Source organism: Balearica regulorum, chromosome 1 (genome assembly GCF_011004875.1).
Source record: "Balearica regulorum gibbericeps isolate bBalReg1 chromosome 1, bBalReg1.pri, whole genome shotgun sequence".
Lineage (NCBI taxonomy): Eukaryota > Metazoa > Chordata > Aves > Gruiformes > Gruidae > Balearica > Balearica regulorum.
Window position 1 is genome coordinate 147,641,192 of NC_046184.1, and position 14,660 is coordinate 147,655,851.

Sequence of the window (14,660 nt, forward strand, 5' to 3'; positions counted from 1 at the left end):
ATGACCGAAGCGCAAGCGAGATACAAGGCAAGGGATACAATCCGTTACTGGTGGGAAACTGGTGGCTGTTACACAGAATGAGTTACAACCAAAGCAGCCGTTTGCAGGCCTGCAAGCAACTTCGCTTTCGCTGTTTCTCCATCTGTCCCCACCTCTTCTGCTAATAAAATTCAGACATCTTCCCTGCCCAACCCCTTTCTCCCCTTCTTTCCTTTGCTCACCCATCACAGATGATTATCAGGCTAGAGAGGATGTGTCCACATCCTGTTATGAAATTTGTGAGCCCTCAGGTTTCACACAGCCCCAGGATGGCTAATTCAGGGCGGAAGGGACTGCAGGAAGCTCAGTCAAGTGACGCTTTTATTAGAGATTCTGTGGCCCTGCTGAGCTGACAGGTTGGGTACCTGCCACCCACTTAAAGCTTAGAAACACCAGCACAGAAGGGATTCTGGGTGTCATTCCATCTTTCTTTGCATGTCTGTGTATTTGTTTCACTAATACGGGACCCTTTCCACTCCAGTTATTTCCAATAACTCCAGTTATTTACACCAATAACATACACAAGGCTCTGCTGGCATCAGGGAGGAGATGGTAAGATGACAAGAGCCTTCAGCTGTTGTCATGCAGTTCTAGTCAGTGTTTGGCTAAGGCAGGCCGGGTCCCAGTTGGTCATGGACTAAGAAGTTACGGGTTTGGTGGAGAGGAGGTCAGGGAAGACAGAACAGCAATATGCATTCTTTGGAATTCTGTGGGCTCAGGAGGAAGGCTTTTCCCAACCTCCATGAGCCTGTTTTCCAGCCTGTTATCCTGCGGGTGAGGGAAAGTCTGAAATTCGTTCTATTCACCAGCTGGTCTGAGGAGAGGGAGCTGCTAGAGAGGTAGCTGAGAGTTTTTAAACACCTGCTCCCTGCATCAGAGGAGGTCAAGACCTAAAGGACTGAATCTAAGCTCAGGCTGCAATTACACTTTCTCACAAAGAGCTAAACTCTGGTATTCAGGCATTTCATTTTCGAGTACTCTCCACTTTAAAAACAAACTACAGACTCTAATGTACGTACCTGGCTCATTTTTGGCAATTCTTTTTCAGTTTTAGTATCTTTTTCTTTGGCTAGATCCTTCAGCATCTGCTTCAACTGCTTTTGGTAATCTACCGCATCACCTTTTTTGGAGCAGACACAAAAAGGAGAATCAGTTTTGAAGTCATTAGAGTAAACTCTCATTTCAAAATAAACCCCAGAGAGCAGAGGTAATAGAGTTAACAAATGGAAGTTGGTTATCTCATATGCACATGGATTAAAGAACATTTTGGACATACCATTTGTTTTTCCAATGACTAGTGGTCTTGAAGTTGACAGCAAAGGATTCTTTAATGGTGACTGGCTGTCTCGTTCATTTTCTGTGAGAGCTATCAAAAAAAAAATGACAAATGTAATGATTAATCCTTCAAATGCTGCATAATGGTTATTTATGCTTTTATAATTTACATATTTGAAGAAAGCAAAATAATTGGGCAAAGCTGTTTTTAAACAGTACTTCATTAAATCATGCTGTAAGGTTATGTTAATGTAAGTAAGGCTGGTGCTGCAGTGAGACAGTCGGAAGTTTGCCAAGAACGGCACATTTAATTAAAAAACTTTGCACAGAGAAACTACCACAGAATTTTGTCACCAAATCAAAACTGGATCAAGATGTGATTAGGAGATTTCTACTGTACACGGAGTATAAGCCATCCAAAAATGTTCTTTCATTTATATTTTGTCTAGAAGTAACCATATAATTGGCTGCAAAAGATCTCTGAATGCACCAGATGCGAGCCTTGATGTTGTATATCTATAAATTTCATCCAAAAAGGTTTTGACTGGAGTAATTTTTAAAATTAGTGAGCATAATGACAAATACACATCCTATAATGCTCCCAGCTGAAGGAAGCAAGATAGGGTTCTTCCTTAAGCAGCCTTTTCCCAAAAACTCTAAGCAAGAGATTTTTGGGAAAACTGAGGTATTCATTCCCTTTCAGATTTCTTACCCGGCGGGATGTGCAGCTTATATAGTAACTTTATCTTTTCACTCATTTCTCCATTATACATAACATCTGCAAGGAAAGAAAAAAAACAAGAAGGAAATGGACCAGAGCATTTACTTCCACAGTTTAAAATAAATCAGGCATCTCTGCGCACAAAAGATAATTGTTTGCATGGACAATACATGAAAACATATGGCCAGTATATTACATTGATTACATTTGCCTATCAATGACGAACAGCAGGTGAGAGACATCTGGGTTGGTCTTTGTTCTTGTAAAATAGACAGGGCGTACCTAGCCCTATGGAGCTTCAGCATCATTTAAAAATATCCAGTAGGATGGCAGGGAATCTAGGAAAGGGTGTTTGCTGCCACAGAGTAACAGGAATGTGAGAGGGGAGAGACAGAAAACGCCCTTGGGGCCATTGTATTCATAACATTTCTCCCTTTCAGCCCTTACTGCTGTTCTGTTAAATAAGCCCAAAGGAGGTAACTACTTCACAAGTAGTATAATTAATATTTTCCATGACCAGTAGTAATGAGATTCTAAACTTTCAAATGCACTGAAATACTGTGAAGAACTTTTTTTTTTTAAATTTAAAGATGTATCCCTCTAAAAATCAAAATCAAATAACAATATAATACAGGGTGCCTTGGTTCACATCATAAAAAAAATTCTAAAAAGCTTAAGTGGCAAGAATACAGATTTACTGCTTTTACTGAAGGTTCAGATGTTGATTCAAGTTTTTTTTTTCACTTGGGGCAGGCAACAGTTGAGATGTGGCACTTTCTTCTTCAGCCAGATTTTGGGACGGGCAGCCTCATCTCATTAGAACAGCTGGTGGCCTCAGGACCGACACTCATGCAGCTCTCAGTGCCTGCTGGCCAGATTTTTTTTTTGTTCTGCTAATTATCCATATATAAGGCAGTTGGTTGTGTAAGATTAAGGCTTCAAGAAGCAGTTACAAAGAGGTATACTGAGAATTCAAAGGCATACTGAGATTTCAAAGGTATACTGAGAGCAACAAACCAGTAGAGAGGATCTCCTAGCATTCCATGCAGACCCAGCTATAGTTTTAATTCAGAAAATATTTTCAACAAAATTACTATTGTCTGAGAAATCAAGTATTTTAGTACAATATTCAATCACGTCCTTAGGCTGTCTTTTAAATCTGATCGACTTCAGGTGACTGGAACACACAAAAATTAGTAAAAAGATCACTGGTTAGGCTAATTACAAAGCCAAGAAAACCACAGGCCCGCATCCTCCCCTGCCAGTTGTATGGCATTTTAACATCCCTGCCTCACCCACGTGCCACCCCCGCCCCAGCTCTGCCCACCTTCCACCCCGCCGGGGAGCCGATACCTAAGCAGCTGGCGAACCCCTTGAATTCAACCAGGCGGTCCATGTTCTCATCCAGGAGCCGGAAGGTCCTTTGGGCGAGGATGTCGGTGTGCTCCCCGCAGGTCCAGGGCGAGACCAGCCTGTAGAGGTTAGCGAACTGCTGGGCATCGATGCGGTACTGCTCGGCATACGGTCTGCTGGGGTCGTGTCGCTCGACCACCGGACTCGTCGTTTCCCAGTAACACCTTATTAAATGTTCCCTCTAGGAGAAATCAGAGGCGGGAGAGGGGGGAATGCGGTGTGCGGTATCTGAGAGAGCGCAACCAGCAGAAAAAGGCATTTGCATGAAAGTATGCTGGAAAAGCTCAAAATTCTCCTTGCGTGAGGTGTTACAACGATACCAAGACCATTCCGGCGAGAAAAAACAAAGTATGAATCTTTAATTAGAGCAGCCAAGCGCTCTCATGATTTCCGATGGATAACTAATAAATTTGAAGGGAGTCTGGGCAGATTCTTGGAAGAAATTCACTGCAGGTTACGGAAACTCTTATTAGCCACATCTGGCCCTGGATGTATCTCACCAGCCAAAGGGACAGAGGGACAAAGAAAAACCAGGGTAAGTGTCATACAGGCTTGACCTGCTCGTTTATTTTCTCCAGACCTCTCCGTTTGGATACCGTACCTATTAATCTTCCCTTAGGGACAGGCTGATGCAAAACAGAGTCCTGACAAGCTGTCCCAGGGAAGCAAGGGAGCTAATGAAGAAGGAACTACCACCAAGAAACGAAATGAGGAAAGGGGAGGAATGCAAGCCAGTTAAAGCTCAGAAACAGAGGAGCAAGGAGCAGGAGGGAAGCACTGAAGAGCAATTCCCAGCAGCATCCTCTTACAACCACTAATGGAGGGAGGATACAGCGGCTCTTAGCCACAAAGCTAGGTAACACTTAAGAACATGCGCGGTCATACTCTCAGTACCTAGTATGTAGGGCTACGAACAATACGCAAAAGAAATGGTCCATTAAGGGTGGTAATTATGTGCTTGGAGCTCTAAATCAAGTAGTTGTATAAGCTTAGATGTCCCTGTCTCCAAATAACTTATAACAGTTCTTTCAAACATCAGCTTGACAGAAAGGAACTGAAGTAGAAACTGCTTTTAGTTCTAAAAAAAAGGAAATAATTAAAACTATTAGAAAATTGGGAAAAAATAGCAAGGACACAAGTTTGCGGAGATTTTTTTCCCCCATGGGAAACAGCGTCTGCCTTTAAAGAGCATTAGGAGAGCAGGACTTAAAGTACTGCAGAGCTCCCAGTGAACAGAGCTACATATTATTTAATTTACTCTGCATGTGAAAGTTACCAGAACCTAATTTCTGGTGGACCATTTCCAAGCAGCAAGTTAGAAAGGAAACTCTGAAGCAATTCTCCTTTGAAGGATCAGTACATATTTTTCCTCTTTTAACAACTGGGCGACCACAGAAAGGACAAAATGACTAGGTCCCATCTGAACAGTACCCCCCAGGCAGAGGACACGAGGTCCGAGGCGGCTCTGCAAAGCTACGGCTGGAAGTTACGCCCAGGAGCCTCAAACAGGTGCATCCCCTACTTTTCAGGGAGACCAACCTTGAACAAGTCATACAATTCCTCTAAGTCTTCAGGAAGAATCGAAACATCTGGGATGACAACTCGGAGCTTAAAAAGAACGAAAATCACGTTAGTGACAATCTTTTCTTCCATCATCACTGACACGTGCAGGCCCACGAGCCCCGCAGGGACTGTATTTACAGGGTACAGCTGAAAACCGCAGCACTGAAAAACCTTTGCAATTTTTCCCCCCTTCTTTAGGTTCACCCGTTGGACAGATCGGTGAAAAGAGAAATTCCTCAAGGGCTGTTAGAAACAAAGACGGGAAGTCCCTAAGCTACAGGGCACAGGAGGCCGGGGAAGCATCGCACTCGCTCTCTTCTTACACTCTTCCCTGGGCACCTGCCTAGGGCCACCATCAGAGACAAGGCGCTGGGCTAGATGGTCCTGCAGTTGTTCTTAATGTTAAAGCCACCCTAGAAAACAATGCACGTGGTCGCAAAATTAAACCCATCAGCATCCCAGGAAAGAGCTTTTTCCAGAATCAGTAATGATTCTTTCTTTTTTCAAGATCTGGTGGTGCCTTTTAAAAAACAAAAGCCGTCCACCTCCAGAGAGGAGACGTTAAGCTACGTCACTCAGAACAATACCCTACTCACCACATTTTGCTTGGTTGTGTCTTCGTGGCTCTGCAGGACACGGATTCGGTGTTTGTAGCGCATGTGCTCTATCTGTGCCACAGAGTGGTCTCCAAATTTCTACAAGGCAGGAACAGAAGTTTATTATTTTTATAGTATTTTATGATATTTGTACTCATTTGCTGGAAATACAACTTTTAAAGTACATTGTGAGTCCTTGAAGAAAAAGCATACCCAGTCTCCAATTAATCTGTCAGTGTAGGTGTTTATACTACACCTAGCCTTGTGCATTTGAGCACTTAGTCAAGAAATCTGTGAAGATATGCATCAACTTTCAAAACATCCATGTTGAACTTAACCTTTTTCTTTTTTAAAATTCTAACTTAACTGACCAGTAGACACAGAGCAGTATTTTACCTCATAGGAGTCGTGAATCAGGTTAGCTATTTCAGTCACTGGAGAGGATTCCTGGTCGTCGCTGAAGAACGCATGGTGATTACCAATAGGTGGCAGAGGGCTTTCCTCGTTTTTGACATGCTCTAAAAACCTGAAGGGAAGAAATAAAAGCAACACAGATTACTCTGCACTGTGCTCTTCTCAACATAAATAAATAAACATGTCCTATGGCTCAGACTTAGAAATAAGTTGGGTTCTGGGCTGCTAAGCTTTTCAAAAATGCCTTCATGATTACTCATCCGAGGAATGGCAAGCCAGCCAAATGACTAAATGCTGCCCAAGGAAGAAAACTTCTGTCTCCTTCAAGTCTGGAGCAGGAAGCCTGTCACTCTAGGGAAGGCACGAAGAGCAGCAGTAAATATTGCACATTGACGCAGTCGATGCATGTCTCGGCGCTGCCAGGAAATTTCACAGGACATCTACTCGTCCGATGTACAAAGGCCATTGTTTAAGGCGGACGCTGCGAAAGCAGCAGCAAGGTAACACGGAGGGTCCCGCTGGTGCCTACAGAGCGCCGTCAATACCACGACGGCACCCAAATGCCTTTGTTTTACGGCAAAACAGTCCGTGATGGAAGGAGCACTCCTGCATGGCCATACCTGCTCAGGATCATCAGGGCCTGCCCATCGTCCTTGCTGTTACACAGATCCACGGCGTTGGCTTCCAGTATGGCCAAGCCCAGCTGGAAAATGGCCTTGATCCCATCATAGAAGAAGCAGTCCACAACGTTCACAGCACTTTCCAGGGGCATGATGCTAAGGAAAAGGGTAAGGAACCACGAAAGAGAAATGGAAGCTAAGGTTGTCAGATCCTTCATATGTTCAGCCAGCTCTGGAAGTTGCTCTTTTATAAGTTCTTCGAACACCGACTGGTCTACCTGAGCACCTGCAAGTCATAAAGAAACAGTATGAGCCAGGACTGACACAGGAAAAATCATTCTTTAATGATCGCTGTCAACTATCAACTGCAAGTCTTTCTTAAAATTTAAACCGACCAGATACACGCACCCATCTGCAATGAAAAATCCCATTATGCTCCTGCTGTGATCTCAGCCCCAACCCTCATGTCCGTAATCCTTACTGTACAACTTTCTGCAAAAAAGATGGTGTTGATTCTGCTATGGGCCTTTAGGGTGCAATGAAATAGTAATAGCAGCAGCTGTTGTTTTCGGCTAAAAGAGCACATAACAATTAAGCGCTAGTGAAAGCAATCTTAAAGCATTTTACTGTTTGACTTGGGATCTGTGCAATGAAAATAAGAGTACACATGCCTCTCCAGCATATGTGCTCAAGCCAGCAGGCAGTAGAGCTTTCATTCTGAGTGAGAAAATACAAGATGGAAATCCAGATATGGCTACACACACTGAGCAGGAAGAAAAATATTTACTCGTGAATATACGTGCAGGTATAAATATATACTTACATGCATATATATATTTTAACAACAAAAGATTTCTGCAATGCCCAGATATAAGCTTTCCTAACTGTCCCAACCAGTCTCTCCAAAAGCAGCAGACCTGGGCTCTGTTTCAGCTACTAGCTCAGTCCTGCTTTGTCAGCAGCTATTGCGGAATCAATATAGTTTCGTATCGTTAAAAGTGCCCTGTGTCTACAGACCAGATCTGCCACATCAGGAGCTTTAACTGAAGATGCTGGAAGTTGCATATGTTCCTGAATATATAATGCAGTTAGCTTTTCAATTATTTTATCTTTCAAGTTATTTCATGTAGTTCTTCTTTCTCATAGTCCATATTCTACTAATATTAGGAGACAACTTTAATTGCTATGAAATGAAGACATATATCCCCATAGCACTCAAAACTTCCGCTGTCCAGAAGCAGAATATAACCTGGACAATTTGTGGCAGAGAGCCAGCATATTTTGGCTTTGTATCCAAATTTAAAAAAAAAACCAACAAAAAACCCAGCCAGCTATGACACTTCTCTGTCTTAGAACTTTTCACATCAAGCCACAAAAAGCTTCTGCTGGTGGCTGAACAAACATTACAACACCACAAATCTAAAGTAAGTGCCCAGGGACATGTAAAGAGCTTTTGAGAATCACATCAAGCACAGTGCTTTCAAGAGATAGCCTTCTCACATCAAATGGTCATGAATAAGAAGGGTAGAGAAAGCAGACTGGGGTTACTCAACAGAGAGCAGGTTTCTGGTGGGTTTTTTTTAACAAACTTAACACAATTCAATAGCCATAGTTAACATGGACCAAAAAACCAGAGCTGGTTTTAGGGCTATTTGAAGGAAGCCAGCGACAGATAGGCAGACATATAAAAACATCATTCTGGGCTAAGAGGCAGCACGGGAGAGACTGGCAAAAGCAGAGGTTGAAAAGGAATGTGCGATGCTGCCCAGATCTTTTGCAGAAGATTCATGTTATAATCAAGTGTTGACACTGTAGACAAAAGTCAGGCAGGTGTATTCAAAGCGACTTTTCATTAGGCTCCCAGAAACCATGCTATCTGAGCAACTAAACCTCTAACGTATTACAGTATGAAACCATAACCAGGTAGGAAAATACCAGGGTATCCATTTAAAAAATGATGACCCAAGACACAAACTAAATGATATCTCCAAGACTGAAAAGGCAAATCAGAGACATTAAGTGAGCTTTTCACTGTTTCAAGAATTATAATAGATGATGACAGTCTGAACAGATAAAGTGAGGTAAGAAGGCCTGATGCTTTAGGGACAGGATGGAAAAGTCATGGTAACATGAGAGTAGGATGTGCATTCTCCTTGCCACCACTCTTGACCTGAGTACAACTTGTTTCTTATCTTGTAGCTATGTGCTTATAATTTCTCCTATGCATTGCAAAAGGGAGAAGGACGGAGGGAATTCGGGAAGGAGGAGGAAACGGGTGCCAGCCCTGCCTGCTGGCTTTTCCCATTTGCAAGCAGAGAAATGATGAAAAGGCCTGTGAAAAGACAGAGCAGTCATAGCTGGCAAGGCTGAAGGAGGGAGGTGCTCACGTGATAAAAATAAAAAGATTGACTAGGACTCAATTGCCTAAGTTTTGGAAGCAAAAATTATAACTAACTAACTAAAAGATTTTGAATGTCATAAAGAAAAGACCCAAGAGAAGACAGAGCTAAGAAGGCCTGTTATAACCAAGGTCATGAATCCAGTAGCTGTTTTGACTGTAGAGATTACTGGCTGACACTGAAGAGGAAAAGCACGGTGACGGGTACCAAGGTCAGAGATCACCGAAGTTATAGAGAGAGCAAAATCTGGACAACAGTGTTGGCAGTGCAGACAGAGAGGAAAAGTAGGGTCTTGGAAGTGTTATGCAGGAAGAAACAATACGAAGTTTAGACAAGAGCTGGTTGCAAATCAAAAAAGGTGGTCAACTGAAATGTGAAGCCAAGAACAGTAACTCAAGCAACAGGAACCAGTGGAGGGGCAGGGTGGAGAAGATCAGTAGCACTGATTTGGCCACGCTAAGGTCTAGGGTAAATCAAAGCTGCAGAAGTAACGGCTCAGTGAAGCAACCATGCTGCAAAACTACACTGCTGCCATTTGACCAGGGGGAGCAGGGGAACTTCTGAGCTGAAGCCCCTGGCTGTTTGCACTGCAGTGAGCCACAGCAGTACCTCTTCTGCAGTCACCATACTCTTTCCTTTGGGTACAGAGGACAGCAAAACAGAGAGATGGGATAACTGAGACTACCAGCGCTCAAACCATGTAGGCTATAGCCATGGCAAATGACGGGCAAGACAGAAACCCAACATTAAGTACAACTCAGAACAGTGATATGGCCCACTGAAGTTTATTTGGGCGTGAAGAATGCTACTTACAGGCAATAACCCATCAAGCACCAAAGTTATCAGTAACTCAAGACAGGCCCTAGGCAGATGATATCTAGAAATGCACGAGGACATATAAAGCTGTGTTTCTTTTTTAATCAAGGAAGGAGACAGACAAACATGGGAACAAGTCATCAAGATGGCAGTTTAACGTCATGTTAAACCATGTAACCCCAGTCTGTTTTCTCATCTGCTTTCTTTACCCTTCTTATTTATGGCCATCTGATGTGAGAAGGCTATCTCTTCAGAACCATAGTTCTGACAAGTGGGACAGTTACGGTGCCCAATCCACTAGTTGAAAATACCAATGGCATTCAAAGCACCACAAAACATCCTACGCATCCAGCTAACTTTGGAATAACTCTGCTTTAACTCACTTTACCTGCCAGTTCAGTGACGAGACAGTAACTGCCGCGGCACAGTGTCAGGAGGGAGATATGACAATCTCATCCTCCAAACAAAAGATGAGAAATCTTCTCAGGTGTCTCCTCCTGCTCCCTAGGCAGTACACCAGTGCCCGCACCATTTCCAGCTCCCAGAACCACTGCTGCCAGGGATTTCCTCCTAGCCCTACCTCCTCACAAGTGACCCTGACCTCTCCTTTTGCTACAGTGATGTGTAATGGCAGACGCTGGAACTAAAGAGTAAGGTTAGCAATAAAGAGGGAAAAGCTATCAAACGTTTCTGTAAGAGGAAGAAGTAAAGTGACTGCAAAGAACAAATATTCTTTCTTGTAAGTATACCTGCAATTACTGCGTCAAGCTGCTCAGCCCCTCTCTTTCTGTGCACTAGGCAGACGTTTGCACAACAGTCTTAAAATAGCTGCATTGCAAAGAACTGGAGACAGCTCGTGCAGTACAAGGCACGCACTGCAGAGGGACTGGGCTTACTTCTTAATGCTGCATCTCACACTCAGAGGGGTTTGTAACAGCCCTCATTACCAAGGGCCAGTTTAGATGCAAGCCTGTATTAGTCCAGCAGCCAGGCAATGCAGCCAGGTCAGATCAGAAATACCTACCCTGGCAAGCTCTTTCCTAGGTCCATTTTAAACAGCTCGAGTCTCTAATACTGAACACGCCTAACCAAGACACGCAAGCTCTTCTATTTTTACCTAACAGGCAAAAGTGCTACCGCCTTTTGACCAACAGGCAGAAAAAGACAAACTGTAAAGCTGAGCTTATATTTATAGTTCTTGCAGTTCAAACCCTTCGAACAAAAACCAACCTTAGCTGGAGACTGAGCAGCCACCGCTGCTGGCCCTGCACACCGCACAAGTCGATGGACCACCTCACACAAAGGGTCTGGACCTCAGAAGACCTCAAGCATTTTACTCATCCCAGTGCCCTTCGGATGCCCCTTTCCCAGTTAGCAAGAGGAGAGACACGAGCTCACCTATCACTCGGTGGTTGAAGTAATCTGGCAGCATTCGCTCACACACAGCAACCAGCAGCCAAAAGGCTTCTTCCTCTTTGGCGTACAACAGCAACACAGAGGTCAAAATATTCATAGACTTACAAGGGCAAAAAAAGAAAATGGGATTTGTTAGGGACAGCAAATCCTACTGACAAAAGCTAAATTGTGGCTGTTTTTAAAGAAGGGAAAGTAGCCTAACATGATGTAAACAACTAAAAAAAAACAGCAAGAGAAAGGTAATAGACAGTCAATATATAATTGCAAGAATTTTTTCAAGCTTATGTATACTGCTTTTCCTAAAAGCAATAGGAAACAAGCACAGTACTGGATTCGCCCAGGTACCAAGTAGGTTACTGATGGGGCAAGATGTTTTGGGACTGCTTTCCCCACCTCCCTGTGTTTGTATTTTGAAAGAATATAAGGGATCTGGAACCAGTCTGATGTTAAATCCGAATTCAGGGAGCTGCACAGAAGGTAAAGTTATTATTTTAGCTGGCCAGCTGGGTGAAGTACTTCATAATTTGTCATCACTTTTGGTAGAAAGTAGCAGAACTTTAGTTCATTAAACCTCTGTCCCTGTGCTCTCCGTGAATCTCATCGGTGCAGGACAGTTTATTTTGCGCTGTCTCCAAGTATTGGGTAAGAAACGCACTTTTGAACAAACAGAAGCATCAGAAACATTTTTTTTCCTCTCCTTTAACTCTAAATGCAGTTTGCAAAATGCTGAGGGAAGACTGTTGTTAAGCCAGAGTACCAGCCTATGCACTTGTTTTCCACAGTAAATGACATTTAGTATCTAAACTCATGTATTTTTCATAACTAAAAAGACATTATTCATCAAAACCACCATTAAAAATACTCCCAAGAGAATGACAAGACTGAGAGAGCAGAAAGAGGGGAAAAAAGCAGCGAGCGTTATCCCGCTGGGAGTCTCTCACCTGGCAGTATCCTATTTTGGGGTTCCTGTGTGCGTACGCCGTGAGCACCCTTCTCAGGGCGGCTATCCCCGTCTCGCTCTGGAAGGCGGGGTGCTCGGGCAGCGAGCGGTGGAGGTCACGCTCGATCTCCTCCGTTGCCATACAGCACTTCCCCATGGACGCCTCCACCAAATGTACGTAGTAACCAGGATGCGAGGCGAGATCCGTCACAGCGTCTGACGGCAGCAGGGAGAGAGGAGGAAGACGCAAATGTTAAGTACCTCTTAACGCTACACTTAAGTGTTGTGGGTATTACTGCTCGAAAGAATACAAGCAAGATGGTTTTTCCCCCCCAAGGTCTGTGAATTTAGTGCAATCTCCAGATTGCACTAAAAATAAGAAATAAAGTCCTAGCAGAATACATGTCTTGAAAACAAAATAAATATTAGCAAAGCTTATATGACGCAACATAATTCAAAACATGTTAATATTGACATTGAGCAGAAAACTTCCCCAGCAGAAAGTCTTACTGGGAGAAATGTACTCAGCTGCTGTTCACACCCTCCAAGGAGGAAAAACTCCACGTGAAGGAATACTTTTTACAAAGGTTTGAACATGTCATATACTGGATTAAAGACTAAACGTGAGATCATATTGTAAGCATATTCTGGCTCTGCCAGATCTGTGGCTGAAACGAGTTGTTTTTTCCATCTCCAGTTTCTATTGTTGGCACCCCGGCCAACATTCAACAAGAAACAGGAGCAGGACTGCTGACTTTAAGATGTCATTATTTTGCAATAATTTGATTTGTCTAGGATTAAATCAATATTTGTGCTACAATCTAATTGTTGCTTGAAGATGAACATTATTTTATGAAAACATGACGTTAATTTTAAATTACACAGATGAAGCAGATGTTATTTCAATTCTTCTGCACATCATGTCATGTTATCCAGAGATAATTTTTTTACAGATCTACCTAGATATTTCCTTGCACTTATTAGTTCAGTAGCTGATCATTTCTCTTCTGCAAGCACCATCACAAACTCCAGGTAAACAACATTTAATTGCCCTTGGGAGATTTCCTGCCTAAATGTTTTGTCACGTTCAGAATCAGATGATGCCTACAGCCAACATTTCTAAGAGCGCTCACCTGAGAAAAGCAGCCAGAGTTTGCCTCTTAAGGATTCAGGGATTCCCATTGCAACAAGTTTTCTGATCTTCTCTGTGCGGAACATGCACACGGTTCTGCCATATTCTACAAAATGGTCATCCCACAGACTCTCTTTGATTTGCTCCCTAGACTAGGAACAAGAAGGTATCTTTTAAAAGAACAAATCGTGTGCATACAAGAACTGGTAAACAGAAACATTTTACATATTAGAAATTCCGCGAGGTATTTCCATTACCAATGGATATGGGAAGTCTGCTCTAAGGACTACAACTTTCCCCATTTTGCATATGGAATTCCACACACAGGGGCAAGCGGAACTGATCAGACGGAGAAAAATTATAAATATTCACCAGAAAGAAATGGGGGGTTAAGGAGAAGAAAAAACTCCAAGGAAATAGAAAAGCCATTATCCCATAGCTAACTTCTCCAGCCAATACAGAGTTCATTTTACTAAAAATAAGTATCTGTTTGAATGTCACCCCAGCTTTTAAAAACAAACCAACCAACCAACCAAAAAAAAACCCCAAACCCCAACAACCTCCTACAACTTCCCCCAAATGGTACATACCTTTCCAAAATCAAGGCCCGCCATCCCCGACTGATGAAAGTCCGACCTTAGTGCTTCTGCATTGAGCAGGTAACTGCTCTCCCTTCCGCATTCGCTTCTCTCCTTGCTTTGTGAAGCCTCTGTTCCCGGACATGCGGGCTCACCGTCCCTCAGCACGCACGTGGATCCAAAGGCAGGAGTGTTCTGCAACACAGAATCAAAGCGTCAGCTGCTGAGAGGAGGGTAAGAACTATGTCCTCAACTGTCTTCAAGACACAGAGCTGGGTTCGCCTTTGTCTTTTGCATCAAAACGTTTCACACCTTTTAGGAGGAAAGGCCTTACATGAGACTTTCTTCGAATTATCATTCATTGGTATGTCAGAAAAAGAAGTTGTTAGTAAATTCTTAGTGTCTTTGATGACAAAGTACCAAACAATCTTCTACTTTGGTTAGGATTTGAAAAACTGAATCAGAGAATAATTTAAGTTGGAGGGGACCACCTTTTTCCATCCCTTGCTCAAAGCAGGGCCCCTCAGACCAGGTTGGTGGGGGCTGTGTACAGCTGGGTTGAGTAGCTCCAAGGAAGGGGAGTCCACCCTCTCTGGGCAGCTCGGTCCAGCTCTGCCCACCCTTGAGGGGAGATCCTTCTTTTTATCTAATTGGATTTCCCCTTGCAGCAACTTGTGACTGCTCCCATTTGTCTTTTAGCTGGCACCTCTGACAGTTCGGTTCCATCTCCTCTGTAAC

The 14,660-nt window shown here is 43.2% G+C and overlaps 1 protein-coding gene across 2 annotated transcripts in view; it reads right to left on the reverse strand.

The window, feature by feature from the left end:
- TBC1D8 (TBC1 domain family member 8) overlaps nucleotides 1–14,660 on the reverse strand; it is a 50,488-nt gene that overhangs the window by 1,190 nt on the left and 34,638 nt on the right. For both annotated transcript variants that reach the window (XM_075738235.1, XM_075738226.1), the window contains exons 8-19: nucleotides 13,935–14,117; nucleotides 13,346–13,496; nucleotides 12,214–12,428; nucleotides 11,255–11,372; nucleotides 6,642–6,927; nucleotides 6,004–6,133; nucleotides 5,608–5,706; nucleotides 4,988–5,056; nucleotides 3,389–3,629; nucleotides 2,027–2,092; nucleotides 1,316–1,405; nucleotides 1,059–1,159 (exon numbers count right to left, since the gene is read on the reverse strand). In XM_075738235.1, the coding sequence (XP_075594350.1) occupies nucleotides 1,059–1,159; nucleotides 1,316–1,405; nucleotides 2,027–2,092; nucleotides 3,389–3,629; nucleotides 4,988–5,056; nucleotides 5,608–5,706; nucleotides 6,004–6,133; nucleotides 6,642–6,927; nucleotides 11,255–11,372; nucleotides 12,214–12,428; nucleotides 13,346–13,496; nucleotides 13,935–14,117 (1,749 nt within the window). The remainder of the gene's footprint in view (nucleotides 1–1,058; nucleotides 1,160–1,315; nucleotides 1,406–2,026; nucleotides 2,093–3,388; nucleotides 3,630–4,987; nucleotides 5,057–5,607; nucleotides 5,707–6,003; nucleotides 6,134–6,641; nucleotides 6,928–11,254; nucleotides 11,373–12,213; nucleotides 12,429–13,345; nucleotides 13,497–13,934; nucleotides 14,118–14,660) is intronic.